At 39.2% G+C, this 15,898-nt stretch overlaps 1 protein-coding gene across 1 annotated transcript in view; it reads right to left on the minus strand.

Annotated features, from left to right (window-relative positions):
* LOC126455954 (sodium-independent sulfate anion transporter-like) overlaps positions 1–15,898 on the minus strand; it is a 67,331-nt gene that overhangs the window by 17,151 nt on the left and 34,282 nt on the right. The window contains exons 6-7 of the mRNA XM_050091711.1: positions 13,609–13,770; positions 2,936–3,076 (exon numbers count right to left, since the gene is read on the minus strand). Of these exons, the coding sequence (XP_049947668.1) occupies positions 2,936–3,076; positions 13,609–13,770 (303 nt within the window). The remainder of the gene's footprint in view (positions 1–2,935; positions 3,077–13,608; positions 13,771–15,898) is intronic.

The following is a 15,898-nucleotide window of genomic DNA, read 5'->3' on the forward strand; positions in this document are numbered from 1 at the left end:
CAGAATATGTGTTTACAATAAACAATAGTCAGGATTACAAATATAGATTTGGGCACATATTTGCATTTAACAATACAAGGAATGCTAAACACTGTAGTTCAGGAACTCTTCTATTGTATAAAGTGATCCTTCTAATAGGAACTGCCTTAAAGTTTTTTTAAACAAGAGCTCATCTTCTACCAAACACTTAATTCCTGAAGGGAGGGCATTAAAAATCTTACAGCCAGTGGAAATGGGCTCCTTTTTGTACAATACTTAGATTTGCCTGTTCCTAGTGGATATCATGTTTTCTTCTCATGTCGTGACTATGATACTCACTATTCAGTTTAAAAATGAATTTTTCTTCCCTTATGAAGCACATCTAAGAGAATATGTATATTGCACAGTGGATGTAAGGATTCCAAGTTTCTTAAAATGATTCCAGGGATGGACTCCACACTTGATACTTATGGTTCTTTTTTGTGCACACAGTACTTTTTTAGCCTGTGACTGATTACCTCAAAATATAAATCCATATGGCATAATGGCATGAAAATAACTATAATAGGCTGATTTTATGGTTTCCATACCTGTATAAGAAGAAATAATGCAAAATGTGTAAGTTGCTGATCCAGGATGTGGCTTGACCAATTCAGTTTGCTGTCAATATGCAAGACTAGATATTTTGAGGTATCCACCCTGGTTATCACCTGCTCACCAAACACTACTATTTCGTCATCTTTGAATGATGTGTGGAACTGAACATAGTTTGTTTTGGTGTAATTTAAAGAAAGACCATTAATATTAAACCAGTTCACTGTTTCACTTAAAACCTTATTTGCTGTTTCCTCAAGTTTATGTACTGAATTATCAATAAGTAGTGTAGTGTCATCAGCAAAAATGGTGAATCTACAATGTTCCTTACAGAGAGTCATATCATTTATAAAGATAATAAAAAGTAGGGGGTGCAGAACTGGGTCTTGGGGCATTCCACATGTGATGGTACCCCATTCTGAAGATAATGAAACTGCATTTTGACTATCCACTACAACTTCTGTTTCCTGTTTGACAGGTACGAGTCAAGCCATTTCTCTGATGAACCACTTATATTGACATGTGCAGCTTTTTGTAAAAGAATCTGGTGTCTGACTGCTTGACTGACACAGTCAAATGCTTTTGTTACATCACAAAAAATCCCAACCACGTTTAGTTTTTTGTTGATAGATTCCAAAACTTTGCGAGCAAATGCAAATATTGCATCTTCTCTTGACAAACCTTTCTGAAATCCAGACTGACTTTTGCTGAGGATATTTTGATCCCTGAGATGCTTAACTATCCTGGCATGCATTAGTTTCTCTAAAACCTTTGAAAATCTGTCAGTAGTGATACTGGCCAATAGTTAGCAGCACCCATCTTATCTCCCTTCTTGTACAACGGTTTTACAGCGGCATACTTAAGCCTCTCAGGAACTATTCCTTGCTTAAGTGATGCATCAAAAATGTGGCAAAGGACTTTACTTACATGGCTGCAGCAGTATTTTAATAATTTTTTAGAAATATTGTCAATCCCAGCAGAGATTTTACTTTTCAGACATTTAATAACTCTTCCAATTTCTTGAACAGTGACTGTTGTTACCTTCATGTGTTGTACTGAGGTAGACACTCTGGCTTTCAAAAGGTTGATGGCTTCGTTCATGGAGTCTTGTAAATCTATTCTTTTTTGTTAATGTTAAAAATGTTTGTTTAATGTGTCTGCAACTATTTTCGGATTGCTGACAAGATGACCCTCACTTTTTATTTGGATATTTTCACAACAAACTGCATTTTTCCTTGTTTCCTTCTTTACAAAATCCCAAAAAGTTTTTACTTTATTGCTCGAGTAATCTATTTCTGTCTTCAAGCTCATGTTCTTTGCTGCTTGTATGGTCTTATTCATAACTTTATTGTAGAGTTTATAGTGCATATTCCTACTGGATCATTTGATCTCTTGGTCACTGCACATAGTTCTCTTCTTGTTTTACAAGGAATTTTGATGCCCTTAGTAATCCATGGCTTGTTTCCGGATTTTAACAGGTTTTCTCTCACTGCCTTTTTTGGAAAGGTTTCTTCAAAGAGACTTGTAACTTTATTGATAAATATATTAAATTTTGAGTTAACATCAATTGCAGCATACACAGAACTTAATATGTTGTGTCTCTTTTAGTAACAATCACTACTATCATAGCTCCAATGAAAGAAAAATACATCACTGAAATGTAGACTAATTTGAAACACAATTATGTGAACCTTTTAAACCCTAGGATATTGTCAGCATTAACTACATCTGACATATTGAAGAATAAGTATATGCTCTATGTACAGTGGTCCTATTGTGATGATCTTAACATTTGGAGCCAATAATACAGTCTCACAGTAGAATTAACTTTTCTTTATAAAAGCTTTAATGCTTGTCCCACAGTGCTTGTTACTGTCTCCTCTGATTTACTAGATAGTCAGTATATAAAACCCAATGTTTTCAACTGACACATTTTCTTTGTTAACAGATTTCATAATGAGTTTAAGATCATACTATAGCCTGATAAGAGGCACACATATTAATATCAAATGTTGCTTCTCCAGCTTGACTAAACACAGGGAAGTTATTGTGTCAACCACAAGCTGACTCCCTGATCTCATCAAGAACATGGCAAATTTATGAACCTTTAGTTAAAGTGCATGTTTGGTTCTCAGCAACTTGATCTTCCAGTCATTGCTTTTGTTTCCATGACACAGATTTTAATAGTTTTGTATTGGCAAATTTTTAAAACACTGCAGTCATATAGGCAGATGGATTTAAGCCTTGGATTTCATTTTTATCTAGACAATTAATTCGACTACACTTGATTAAAACTCTTATTGTATGTCTTCCTTTGCACATTGACGGATAAATTAACATATTTTAGCATGTGAATACTTACTCTTTGTCTTCCAGATTGGGACCACAACTTTGACTTCTACCATAAATATCACAGCAGCTATGATTATGGCAGCAAGACTTGATTTTGGTATAAAGTAGAAATAATCAGCAAAAAAAAGAAGAGATAAAATCACCAGAAGTCCTGTGAAGAAAAGAGAAAAAAATATGGAAGATTGCCATCTTCATTTCACATTTATAAGTTAGTAATGCATCTACATCTACATCTACATCTATATGATTACTCTGGAATTCACATTTAAGTGCTTGGCAGAGGGTTCATCGACCACAATCATACTATCTCTTTACCATTCCACTCCCGAACAGCGCGCGGGAAAAGCAAACACCTAAACCTTTCTGTTCAAGCTCTGATTTCTCTTATTTTATTTTGATGATCATTCCTACCTATGTAGGTTGGGCTCAACAAAATATTTTCACATTTGGAAGAGAAAGTTGGTGACTGAAATTTCGTAAATAGATCTCGCCGCAACGAAAAAGTCTTTGCTTTAATGACTTCCATCACAACTAGCGTATCATATCTGCCACACTCTCTCCCCTATTACATGATAATACAAAATGAGCTGCCCTTTATTGCACCCTTTCAATGTCCTCCGTCAATCCCACCTGGTAAGGATCCTACACCGCGCAGCAATATTCTAACAGAGGATGAACGAGTGTAGTGTAAGCTGTCTCTTTAGTGGAATTGTTGCATCTTCTAAGTGTCCTGCCAATGAAACGCAACCTTTGGCTCATCTTCCCCAAAATATGTGATCTTTCCAACTGAAGTTGTTCATAATTTTAACACCCAGGTACTTAGTTGAATTGACAGCCTTGAGAATTGTACTATTTATCGAGTAATCAAATTCCAATGGATTTCTTTGGGAACTCATGTGGATCACCTCACACTTTTCATTATTTAGCGTCAACTATCACCTGCCACACCATATAGCAATCTTTTCTAAATTGCTTTGCAATTGATACTGGTCTTCAGATGACCTTACTAGATGGTAAATTACAGCACCATCTGTGAACAACCTAAGAGAACTGCTCAGATTGTCACCCAGGTCATTTATATAGATGAGGAACAGCAGAGGTCCCAGGACACTTCCCTGGGGAACACCTGATATCATTTCAGTTTTACTTGATGATTTGCCGTCTATTACTATGAACTGCGACCTTCCTGACAGTAAATCACGAATCCAGTTCCACAACTGAGATGATACCCCATAGGCCCACAGCTTCATTAGAAGTCACTTGTGAGGAACGATGTCAAAAGCTTTCCGGAAATCTAGAAATACAGAATCAACTTGCAGTATATAACACACTGAAACATCTCATTTATTTACAAAACACTATTTTTTAGTATTGAGTTACAATAATGATCAACAGAAAATTGTTAGCACCATCTTTTAACCTCCCCTGACAATTTTTCTATTTGTCTTAAATACACCTGTAAAAATAATGCAGAACAATACCACGTAAGTGTAAATGACAAGTTTGTCAATTCAAAACAAAATAAATAGGCATACAGAAATGGAAAACCAAGATGTTATTAAGTTAAAAATTGGATTCATTTACTTTGTAACTTGAATGGGATAAGCAAAAATATGCATTGTTTTACTTTGTGGAAATGTTGTCATCATCAGCTATTCGGCAACCACTTCCAAATGACAGTTTCATCCATATATCTCAATGCATTATGGTATTTAGCTATTAGGATCGATGTTGCTCCTCTGTTTTAGTTAACATCGCCTACCCACCTTTAGATCATCTTCTCATTCTTCTCTTACTTCTTGAATCCAATGAAGAGATTCCATGTACCATCTACAACTTATGTTCTTGACTACCGGTACATGTCTTGATCATCGCCATTATGACTATAATAACGTCCTCCACTTCAGTTTGTTCTCCCATCCATGTGCTTATTTTCTTTACTTGCCTATCTGATTATTATCTTAAACTGCACTAAATGCAAAAGCTCATCAGGTGGCTCTATAAATACATGGCAGCATAACATCTCTGACTGGAGAAATGGAAGATCACTGTCCCCGAAATATGGAGAGTTAGTACACTCTATGTGCTTGAAACAATTACACAAGTTATATATATTGTGCTCAGAAGTAAACAGTGTGAAAATTATACCTCTATAATGTATGACTATTCTGCTATCACACCGATCGATAGTACCCCACTCCTCCCAGTGGTGACCACGAATTTCTGTGTCACACTGTGATTTTATCGTTAAGTTGAAAATCCGAAGCGTCAGTTACACCTCAAGAATACTGAAGTTACAAATAGTACAACATCACTGTTTCTTTGGCAATGTTGACAACATCTCTCAACAACTGCTCATGAATTCCACAAACATTCTGTGTGCAGAACTGCTTTATATCCACTAAAGCTCGGACAGTACTACAGTGCTAAACAACATAGCGACAATGCCTTCATTTTTCGACACATTTTAGTACCAACCTCACATAGCCACTGATGTCAAGTGCCAAATTTACTGAGTGACTTACTGATAAACTTTCCAGATTTGACTCTAAGTGAATCTGTTCCTGGTACTTCAGAGAAAAGTGCAGCAGAGAACAGCAATAAACAATGGCTGCCCACCTCCAGAGCAAATGTTAAACTAAGTGCCTCTGACCATTGCATCCCACAGTGCCATTATGGTTGAACAATGGCCTACACCATACCATTTCATTACTCTGTTTCATCATCCATCTGCTAGCAGACCATATGTTCAAGGTTTACATCATCTTTCAGTACCACTGCATTCCTATTTTGCAAATTCAGTTACGACCATTGCCATTAAACGTGAGTTCTGAGAGACAGACTAAGACACCCTTCTGTGCAAGCCATGCCTTGCATCACAGCTGACTCCTTGCAGTCAAGCACTGTGCTTTGCATGTGCATCACTCACACCCAGCACCAAAAACAACTATGGACTCCATGAACATGTTTTTCACTGTCTCTCCTTGGCAAGGTCAGATACTGCTGACTCCCAGTTTGAGTGACATCACATCTGTGTCAGCTACATTGTGAATGACTCTGTGTGAAATCCATGACATACTGCCTGGGCCGGTTGATAATAAATGGCCACACCTTCCTTCTTTATGGTGCCACAACCTCATGTGCAGTCTCATAAACATTTTACACCATCTGAGACATCTAACATTGGGAGAGTCATACCTACTGCATTGGCCCGTGAACTTCACTCACATGTGCAGCCATTCTACAAACAGCAACCCAACTTCTACATACATCATCATGTGATGCCAATGCCACCTGTGCCACAACATGAATTGCTTCTTCACGCACCTCCCTATGTGAAGCCACATTTCCCACCCATCTCATGCTCCAACATTCTTGCACCTCCCATGTTTCCTACGCTATGCCATGTCCACCTCCTGATGGTGCCTTACAATCAAACCACTGACAGCCATCATAGCATCCACCACTGTCTGAATCTACATTCGTACTGTGCAGATTCTCTCAAGATGTGGTTTGTCCTCAGTGAGTGTTTGATGAGAAGTTAGCCACTCTTCTTAACCACCTCAGAGACAGTATGGACCATATTAGTGACTTGCTTTTTGATATTCCAGTTTCTCATAAATACTAAATGGCTCAGACACTACTTGTACAATAACTAACACACACACCTGAATAGTAGCTATACCTTGTCATCAATGAGACTACTTTGGGCAATAGCATGCGGTCTTTGGTCTGGTGCCACCTGTAAGCTCTAATTGATCCAACACTACTGCCTAATCATGTGCTATGGACACTTTTTCTCCTAAAACAGCCAGAGAACATCTAGATAGCAAGATTAGCACATGAGGAGGCCCCTCTGGAGTTTAATCTTCAACTCACTGACAGAATGTAGGCACAATTAGAACACCACATTCTAATCAACAATCATCAGCCATGCACTGCAGTCAATACCCAGTGCACCTGCACCAAAACCGATTTTGCACAATCCCGGCTGAGATACCCTGACATTCTGCACAGCCAAGGACTGCCTAACAACTGCTGTACTGACCCAAACTGGTCTGTGCCTCGCGCCTCTACCACCCCGGGTGCCTTTCACTGCTCGGGTATACAACAGTCACCTACCATGACAGCTGAGGTTGTTGTCCCCCCCCCCCCCCCCCAGTTGGCCACTGCCCCAACTCTGTGTACATACAAGAGCCAAGTGCATTGCCTGCTGACTGCTTCCGCAACCACACCAAATTTGTGCAGGATGCACAGCACTGCAGACAACCCTGGACCTACCCAAACTAGAACAGTGACCTGACATAAGTGCACCAGGCCACTCTTAATTAACAAGACACTTTTGCACACCATGACAAAACAGCACCAATACAGTGTTCCAATGGGCAGATGGTTGCCAAGTATCTGTCCATGACAGGTGCCTGCAGACATATTTCCTTGTAGGTACTGGGGATGATGTGAGCACTCAACAACCTGTTCTTGCACCTGCTACAGTGTCACTGTTGCTGCTGCAAATGTGTGTGGCCAATGACATCAATCAGCCTCAGAACAGATACACAAGTACCTCGGTCACTCTTAGTGGCAGAGACAGTTGAACCAATCCTGGCAGCCAATTTCCTCCAGCTCTACCCATCTATTATGACAGGATGGCCAGCAGTCAATGTGTTGTGTGGTCAGCAACACACTACCTGCTGTCAGAGCAACAACCTTGGTCACAGTGCTGCTGCTTGACACACCACTGGACCTGAAGCTACAGAGTGAAGCACTTTTCAACCATTTACGCTTAAAGGCAGCTGAGTGTTCGTCATTACACCAAGACAACCAGGTCACATGCCTCAATAATAAACAACTACAGAGACTAATTGTGGACTTCACTACATCTCTACATGCAGCTTAACAGCACCTTGATGACCTTCACCACATCAACACGATCACTACCACAGTGCTGCTGCTATGGACATTCAGCTTACTGAAGCGTCACAATCCCCACTTCAGTGCACTCCCGAAACAATGCTGTGTTATGTTATCAGCGATGGCTAGTCACATTGCATTCTGCCTTCTGGACTCACTCCATACTTCCCCATGAGACCACATACAATCTGTGCCATGCGGGGTACTACAGCCCATCACATTACACCACGCCAGGTCCCCCTGTCTGTTGTCACCACCTTTGTCCAGCTCCTCACAAACTTAAAGCAGCTAAAGCTGCAGTGAACAAACTTTCATGAGCTGGCATGGTCAGGCCATAAGACAGTGCTTGGGCCTCCCCAATTAAACTATTTCCTAAAAGTAATGGTACTTGGCACCTATGTGGTGACTACTGCTACCACAATCCCTATTCTGTTCTGGAGCTGCACAATTTTTCCCATGTCTTGGCTGGGGCAAAAATTTTCAGTGTCATTGATTACAAAACAGCATACCTACAAATTCTGATGGCAGCCAAGAAAATATCAAATACTGCAATAATTGATACATTTGGTCCTTCTCAGTTCCTCTACATGCCCTAAGGATTGAAAAAAAAAACTGCTCAGACAAGGCAAAGATTTATTGGTAGTGTACTGTTGAATTTGCCTTTTTGTTACACTTATCTAGATGACATCATAATCTTCTTGCAAAATGAGAAAGTCACAATGACCACCTGTGTATTGTTCTTGATAACCTGTTCTCTCAGGAGGATGTGATAAATGATGACAAGTGCCAACTTCAGCAACCCCATGTGACCTTTCTTATACAACACATGATGCATCCAGGGTGTGTCCTACTCCTGAGAAAACTGAACTGATATGCCTCCTCCCACCTACAAACAACTACGAAGAGCTGTTTAGCTCTTTGGAGATCATAATTTTCTACAGAATACAACTGCCACACACCACCAAGACTTAAGTACCACTCACACAAGCATTGCATGACAAGAATACATCTAATGACGCCCTGACTGGACACTGAAAATGCAGATGATCTATGACAAAATAAAAGAACACCTGCTGCACCTATGACCCTCGTCCACTCATTGCCCAATGCATATCTAATTACTGCATTTGATACTAGCGATCAAGCTATCAGGCCTGCATTACAGCAAGAAAACAGTGGAATCACACAGCCATTCAGGTTTTTCTCAGGCAAACTTACTGATACCAAGAAAAATCGGTCCATAGTTGATCGCAAACTACTAGCTATATATGAAGCAGTTCATCACTTTCAAGATGATGCTGAGGAGAGACCCCTTACTGTATATACAGTCCATCACCCATTGGAAAACACATTCCACAATCCATTGGCAGATTCTGTACAGGACATTCTGTCACCTAGTTTTTGCAGCACAGTTCACCACCAATGTGCAATACATCAGGGATGCTGATAATATTGTGGTGGATTGTCTTTCCCATATCACAGCTACCTCTGCCCTGATGGACCCCAATAGAATCAGAAATGCACAAACAACAGATGTCGATCTCCACAGGTTTTTTAACATACCAGACACCAGACTGCAATTGCAACAATGCATACTACTCCACATTACCAAAGAAGTTTGGTGTGATGTTTCAGATGCAGAGGTTCGACCAGTCATCCCAGAGCCGTATGACTGAACAATTTTTGACCTTCTCCACAACCTTGCATATCTGGGCATGAGCCCTACCATATGCCTCACCATGGAATGGTTTGTCTGGCCTAGTGTTAAGAAGGAGTGTGCCATGGGACCAGGCAGCAGGCAAAAACTGGACACCACACACAATTGCCCTTTGGTAAATTCCTGATTCCAAAGGGGCAGTTCAAACAAGTCCACATTGATATCATAGGGCCACTCTTCAAACCATATGGTTACTGTTACGTTCTGTCAATGATGTCGTGTGACTTGATAGGTGGTGGTCATGACCATTTTCAACGTATCAGCAGCTTAACATTGGACCAGGGTTGGCAGCTCGAATACCAACTGTTCAATGACTTATGCCACCTGTGTGTATGCCACCATTTCCACACAACTGCCTACCCCTCCCCCCTCCCCCCCTCTTTCCCACCAATTCAGTGACCTCATGGAATGGCGACATTGGATGCAGTAGGGAGCAAGCACCATCATATACAGCTTTTGCACACTACTCCTAGCCCACTAGAAGCTGACACAGCAGGACTCACCTCCCATTTTTCAGTAGATGGTGCACTCACCATCACCACCCCAGCTTACACTGCCACAGACCCTGAAACACCTCCCACGGACACAACAATGTGAGGAAATGTCGCCAACATGCCTCCCTCTGCAAATACCACTGCCAGACTAGTACAAATTAAAGATGCCACTGAGACTACTTCCTTATCTGGTAATGCTGTTGATAGGAACCCGTTAGACACACCATCCATGTTGGGCTTTGGGAGTGCCTTGCTCCCTTCAGCACACCTTTCTTGCTGATTATGACATGTCTTCCATTGCATCCACCATCACACAGCTGTCTACATCACTTCTGACAGACCACATCTCACTGCAGCCTCTTGCTCCTCGTGTGTTTTCTGCACTACAAGGGGTGGAGGGGGGCTGAGAAGGATGTGTTTCTCTGTTGTGGTGTATCATCTCTCACTGGAGAACAGGAAGATTGCTGCTACTGGAGGCAAGGAGAGTTAGTACACCCCATATGATTGTAACAATTAGACAAGTGATGTACATTGTGGTCAGTAATAAATAGTGTGGAAATTGTATCTCTGTGGGATGTCACTATTCTTCTGTCCCACCTCCAGTGCCACATTTCCCACAAATCCATTATTAAAATCTATGATATTCCTTTTAATGTGTTGATAATATATTACTTTAGTCATATTATAGCTTGAGTTCTCCAATTTGTTAATGAAGATTATCCACACTAGGGACAAACAGGTTGGTCAAGATATGATGCATTTAATCCACATACATTCTTAATTTTCACCGCTTATAAATATGAATACTTCCTCTATAATTCCTTACTATAGAATGACTGTTCAGAATGTTTCAGAATCAGCCTCCATTACATGATAATCTAATCCAAAAACACAATACTCTTTAGTACTTATAGTAAAAATGTGGGGATTTAAGTGTCAAGTCATGATTGTGGAGCTTCTCATGGCCTGACTTATTTTATGATTCTGAATTTCCTTTTATTGTGATGACATCAAATGTAAGCTGTCAGTATACCAATGCACTTTAAATTAGTAATTGTGTGTTCAATGGCTACGAGTCCCAATTATGTTGAAATTGAATACAAAGCTTTACAAGAGGCAATGAATCACAGCAAAGTGATAATACATATTCATTTACTATAATTTCATTCACAATTTGAAAAAATAAGCTCACCAGTCATGCCACTGGCCAGCCTTTACAGTTTCAATTATACCAAGTATCCACATTGAAATCACAGTCATGCTGAAAATTTTGATCTTTAAGAATGTTTTAGAATCTGCCTCAGGTACATCCCAAAACACAGTATACCCTAATAATTAAAGCAAAAAAAGTGGGTTTAAAAGTGTCAAGTCATGACTGTAAAATTTCTACTACTCAACTCTTCACCTACCAGTTGAAGTCTTCTTCTGACCTATCAATAACTGCATACCGAGATGATCATTCATAATCCTACCCAATTAATGAATGACTTATTGTATGTTATGATCATTAGATCAAAGCAGTCATCACCATAATTGGTGCTCATGTAAGCACTAGTGGTAACTAGATAAATGTGGGAGTTGGTCTGCATGAAAAATTATCCCTGCTTATCTCAACTGTGAATCATCATAAATTGAATGCTAGAAGGTATTACCACGTAGTGTTTACTTTATTGTAGTGTAGGTAAGAATTTGATAACAAGACAACCATCAGTAAAATAAGAGCAAATGCCATTGCTATGATCATAATTTGCATTGAATAATAGTAGAATATATCCTGGAATGTGCAGTCTTTCACCACTTAAATGAAGCAGTGATTCTCTGAAGAAATTATGTAGCTGCCATTATATTATTCATACTACTTTTGCCCATACTGTAGGGAAAACATATCTCTAATACTGACATCTCAGATTCAGGTTTTTATTTTTGTGAAGTTCATCAGCTGTGTCTCAAACATAATGTAATTATTTTTTGCATTTTGAATCCTTCAATTAAGTAAGGGGCCAAAATATCAAGAACAATAGTGTTAGGTAACTGTGACAATTCAATTTCTCATGTGGAATTCCTGGGAAAACCGGCTGCCCGCACAGTAAATTTACCAGCTCTTGCTCCCTGTATCTGCTGCTTCCCCTGCTGCTTCCCCTGAGTGTTTCACATATGATGCCTGTGCTCCGTCTGGGACTTTCCTGCCCATATGATTGATTGTATGGGTGTTTTCCTTTGCGTTTTTTGTCTGGTTTTCATTTTCTATGGTATACACAAAGGGTCAATGAGTGTTTCTTGTGTTGAACTATGTAAAAACAGAATCTTGTGTGGAATGTCAGCTTGCATTCATACGAAAATTTCCCAGCATGTGCATTCCCAGTGGTTTAATGAGTGCAGATTAGTGAAGAAATTTAGAGCCTGGATTCATATTAGACAAGCAGAGGTCTAGAGAACTCTGCATTTTAATTGAAAATTAATTAGATGAGGTAAGAGAGGTCTCGGAAAGAAGTCTGAGAAAATCATTGTACAATTTAGCACTTCAAACCGGTGTGTCAGTAGCATCTCCCCACCGCACTGTACACAAACTCAACACTGAAACCGTACAAAGTAACAGTAGTGCACTGGCTGGCTAACTCAGATACAGTTGCTTGACATCACTATTGCAACTAGCTGTTACTGTTTGTGCAGGATGGGGAGGTTGATCCTGACATGCTCTTTTTTCTGATGAGACATGGCAGTGTTTATCAGGGTAGGTAAAGTCATGGAACAATCAGTGTTGGAGCTCTGAATGTCCTCATCAGTTACAGCAATTGCCTCTGCATTATGCAGTTAGTTCAAGACAAATTATGGGACTATCTTTTTTCATGAAATAGTAACTTCTGATATGTGTGTGAATAACAGACTGAATACTTTGTTTAGAGAACTAGCACCTAATGAAGAGATCTATGATTATTTTATGCAAGGCAATGCAAGACCACATACTGACAGTGCTCTATTATGTTAATATGAAGTGTTTTTGGTGATAGGATAGTTGGTTGGCCTCCTCATTCTCTAGATGTAATTCTATGTAATTTTTATCTTTGGGGAATGTTAAATGATAGTCATTTTCCAAATTTCAAGAGCCAAAATTCAGCGAGTGTTTCATAATGTGTTGAGACGGTGTTCTTTCCTTAGAGGAACATCATTTTGAGCAACTGCCTTAAATAAATGTAAGCTTAATTCAATCAGATTGTATCATAATTTTCACCCAGTTCAGGGAAAGTGCAAGCAGCCATCTTATGACAGATGCTAGTGGCCAACAGCCAGTAAATTTGCTATTTGAGCTGTGGGCCTCCCTCAGGCATCATATGTGAAACACCTATTATATAAAATCTGACTAACACATAAAAAAATAAACAAATAAAATAAAAATGTTACTAGAATAAATAAATAAATAAACAAATTACTGAAATGAAAGATAACAAAATGGAAGAAAGTAAACAGCTGTAAAATCTTCGCTGTGACTTCTATGGAGCATTTTATACATCTGCTGAACAGGTTTTGGTCACAATGAATCATTTGAATTTAAAGCACAATCACCTGTGTAAAGCCCTCCAAGTGTTGTCCTGACTCCACTGGAATTGTTAACAGCACTACGAGCTAGAGCTCCAGTTCCTGGGAAACCTTGGACAAATGAGTTACCAATATTGGAAATACCAATGGCAAGTAGTTCTTGTGTGGCATCTGTAGGGTTACCATTAGCTGAAAAATAGAACAGACTAACCTAATAGTGTTGTTATTTAAATTCATTTAGCTGTTTATGTTAACACATGTGAACAGTAAGTACTACAGACTAAATGTTTAAAATTTATTCTTTTAAAAATGTTTTAAAAATAATGACTGAGGATATAGAAATTTAAAGAAAAAGTGTATTGCCAAATGCTTTCAATAATTTTCACCAAATATCAGGAAACATGTAACAACTGCTTCCTTAAATTTCTGGATATGTAACAAATGCAAGTAGCAATATCCATTGCTGTAAAAAAGAAAATGTTAGTTGGCACAGGGATTATAGAGCCCACAACTTTCATTTTGGAGGAGTGGGTTTTAAATTCCCAACTGAACATCCAGATTTAGGTTTTCCATAGAATCCTGAATCAATCAAGCCAAATGCCAGGATGGTTCCTTTGAAAAGGACATGGCCAACTTCCTTCCTTATATTTGTTCTGTAGGATCATGCAATTCATACCTGATGATAAAAGCACAGAGCTTTCACCCTTCGTGTCTGTGCCTGACCATTGAAATTTAGGTTTTCAATGGTTTCCATGAATCAGTCAGGACATGTGCTACAATGTCTCCTTTGAAAAGGATGTGGTCATTTTCCTTGTGTGGTCATGTTTCTCTTGGGGTGCTACACTATAACTGAATACTAGTTATCATGTGTATAGACTCATGAATGATGATTATTAAAGACAAATGAGAATACCCTCTGAAGTTGTCAGTTGCCTTTCCAAAGAAGAGTGGAGGGTGAACTAATTGGAACTAATGAGAGAAAATGGGCAATAGATAATCACAGGGCAAACATACTTTTGTGGCTGTTGGAGTGTGACTGATTTAGTGGAAAAATAATTTAATAATTATTTTTCAATTTTCAGCTTTTTGCTTAGTCTTTTCTTTCTTTTGCATCTTTTCATCTTCTATAAGCTTTTTCTTCAGTTGGTCATTGTTGCTGTCCATCTTCATTCCCACTTACAGTCTTTCCTCTTCATTTTTTTTAACTTACTGATCACCTTGTCTCTCTCTTGTAAGTTATTATGTACATAATTACTATGTCATCAAAATCTTCAGAAACCGATCCAGTCATTTGAAAGACATCAACCATGTAACAAACAGTTACTAGATGTATCAAAACGTTGTCAAAATGGGGTCTGGCTACCAGCAGTAGACTTACAAACAACTCAAGATATCAGCTGTATAGAAGTGCCCTTAATAAGACAATCTGAACCCTCATCTTTACTGCCCAGGGTTAGCAAAAATAGTCTTCTGTTTTACATATTAATATACAGTCTTTAAGAAAGAAGTTGGAAGAATTGCAGTACTGATTAGAAACTTCTAACTGTGGTATACTTAGTGTAAATGAGCACTGGCTATATTCATCAGAAATTGACCTCTACATTCCATTTGGTTACTCCTTAGCTAGTAGTTACTGCAGATCAACAATTGGACATGGGGGTGTTGCAATATATATTAAGCATGGACTAAATCTACAATACTTTACTATTGATGTCACAGACCTGTGCATAGACACCATCTTTGAGGCTGCAGTTGTACATATACCTAAACATAATATTATATATAAAAACAAAGATGAGGTGACTTACCGAACAAAAGCGCTGGCAGGTCGATAGACACACAAACAAACACAAACATACACACAAAATTCAAGCTTTCGCAACAAACTGTTGCCTCATCAGGAAAGAGGGAAGGAGAGGGGAAGACGAAAGGAAGTGGGTTTTAAAGGAGAGGGTAAGGAGTCATTCCAATCCCGGGAGCGGAAAGACTTACCTTAGGGGGAAAAAAGGACAGGTATACACTCGCACACACGCACATATCCATCCACACGTACAGACACAAGCAGACATATTTTGGTCTTTAAATATGTCTGCTTGTGTCTGTATGTGTGGATGGATATGTGCGTGTGTGCGAGTGTATACCTGTCCTTTTTTCCCCCTAAGGTAAGTCTTTCCGCTCCCGGGATTGGAATGACTCCTTACCCTCTCCTTTAAAACCCAATTCCTTTCGTCTTCCCCTCTCCTTCCCTCTTTCCTGATGAGGCAACAGTTTGTTGCGAAAGCTTGAATTTTGTGTGTATGTTTGTGTTTGTTTGTGT

This window comes from Schistocerca serialis, chromosome 2 (genome assembly GCF_023864345.2).
Source record: "Schistocerca serialis cubense isolate TAMUIC-IGC-003099 chromosome 2, iqSchSeri2.2, whole genome shotgun sequence".
NCBI classification, from domain to species: domain Eukaryota; kingdom Metazoa; phylum Arthropoda; class Insecta; order Orthoptera; family Acrididae; genus Schistocerca; species Schistocerca serialis.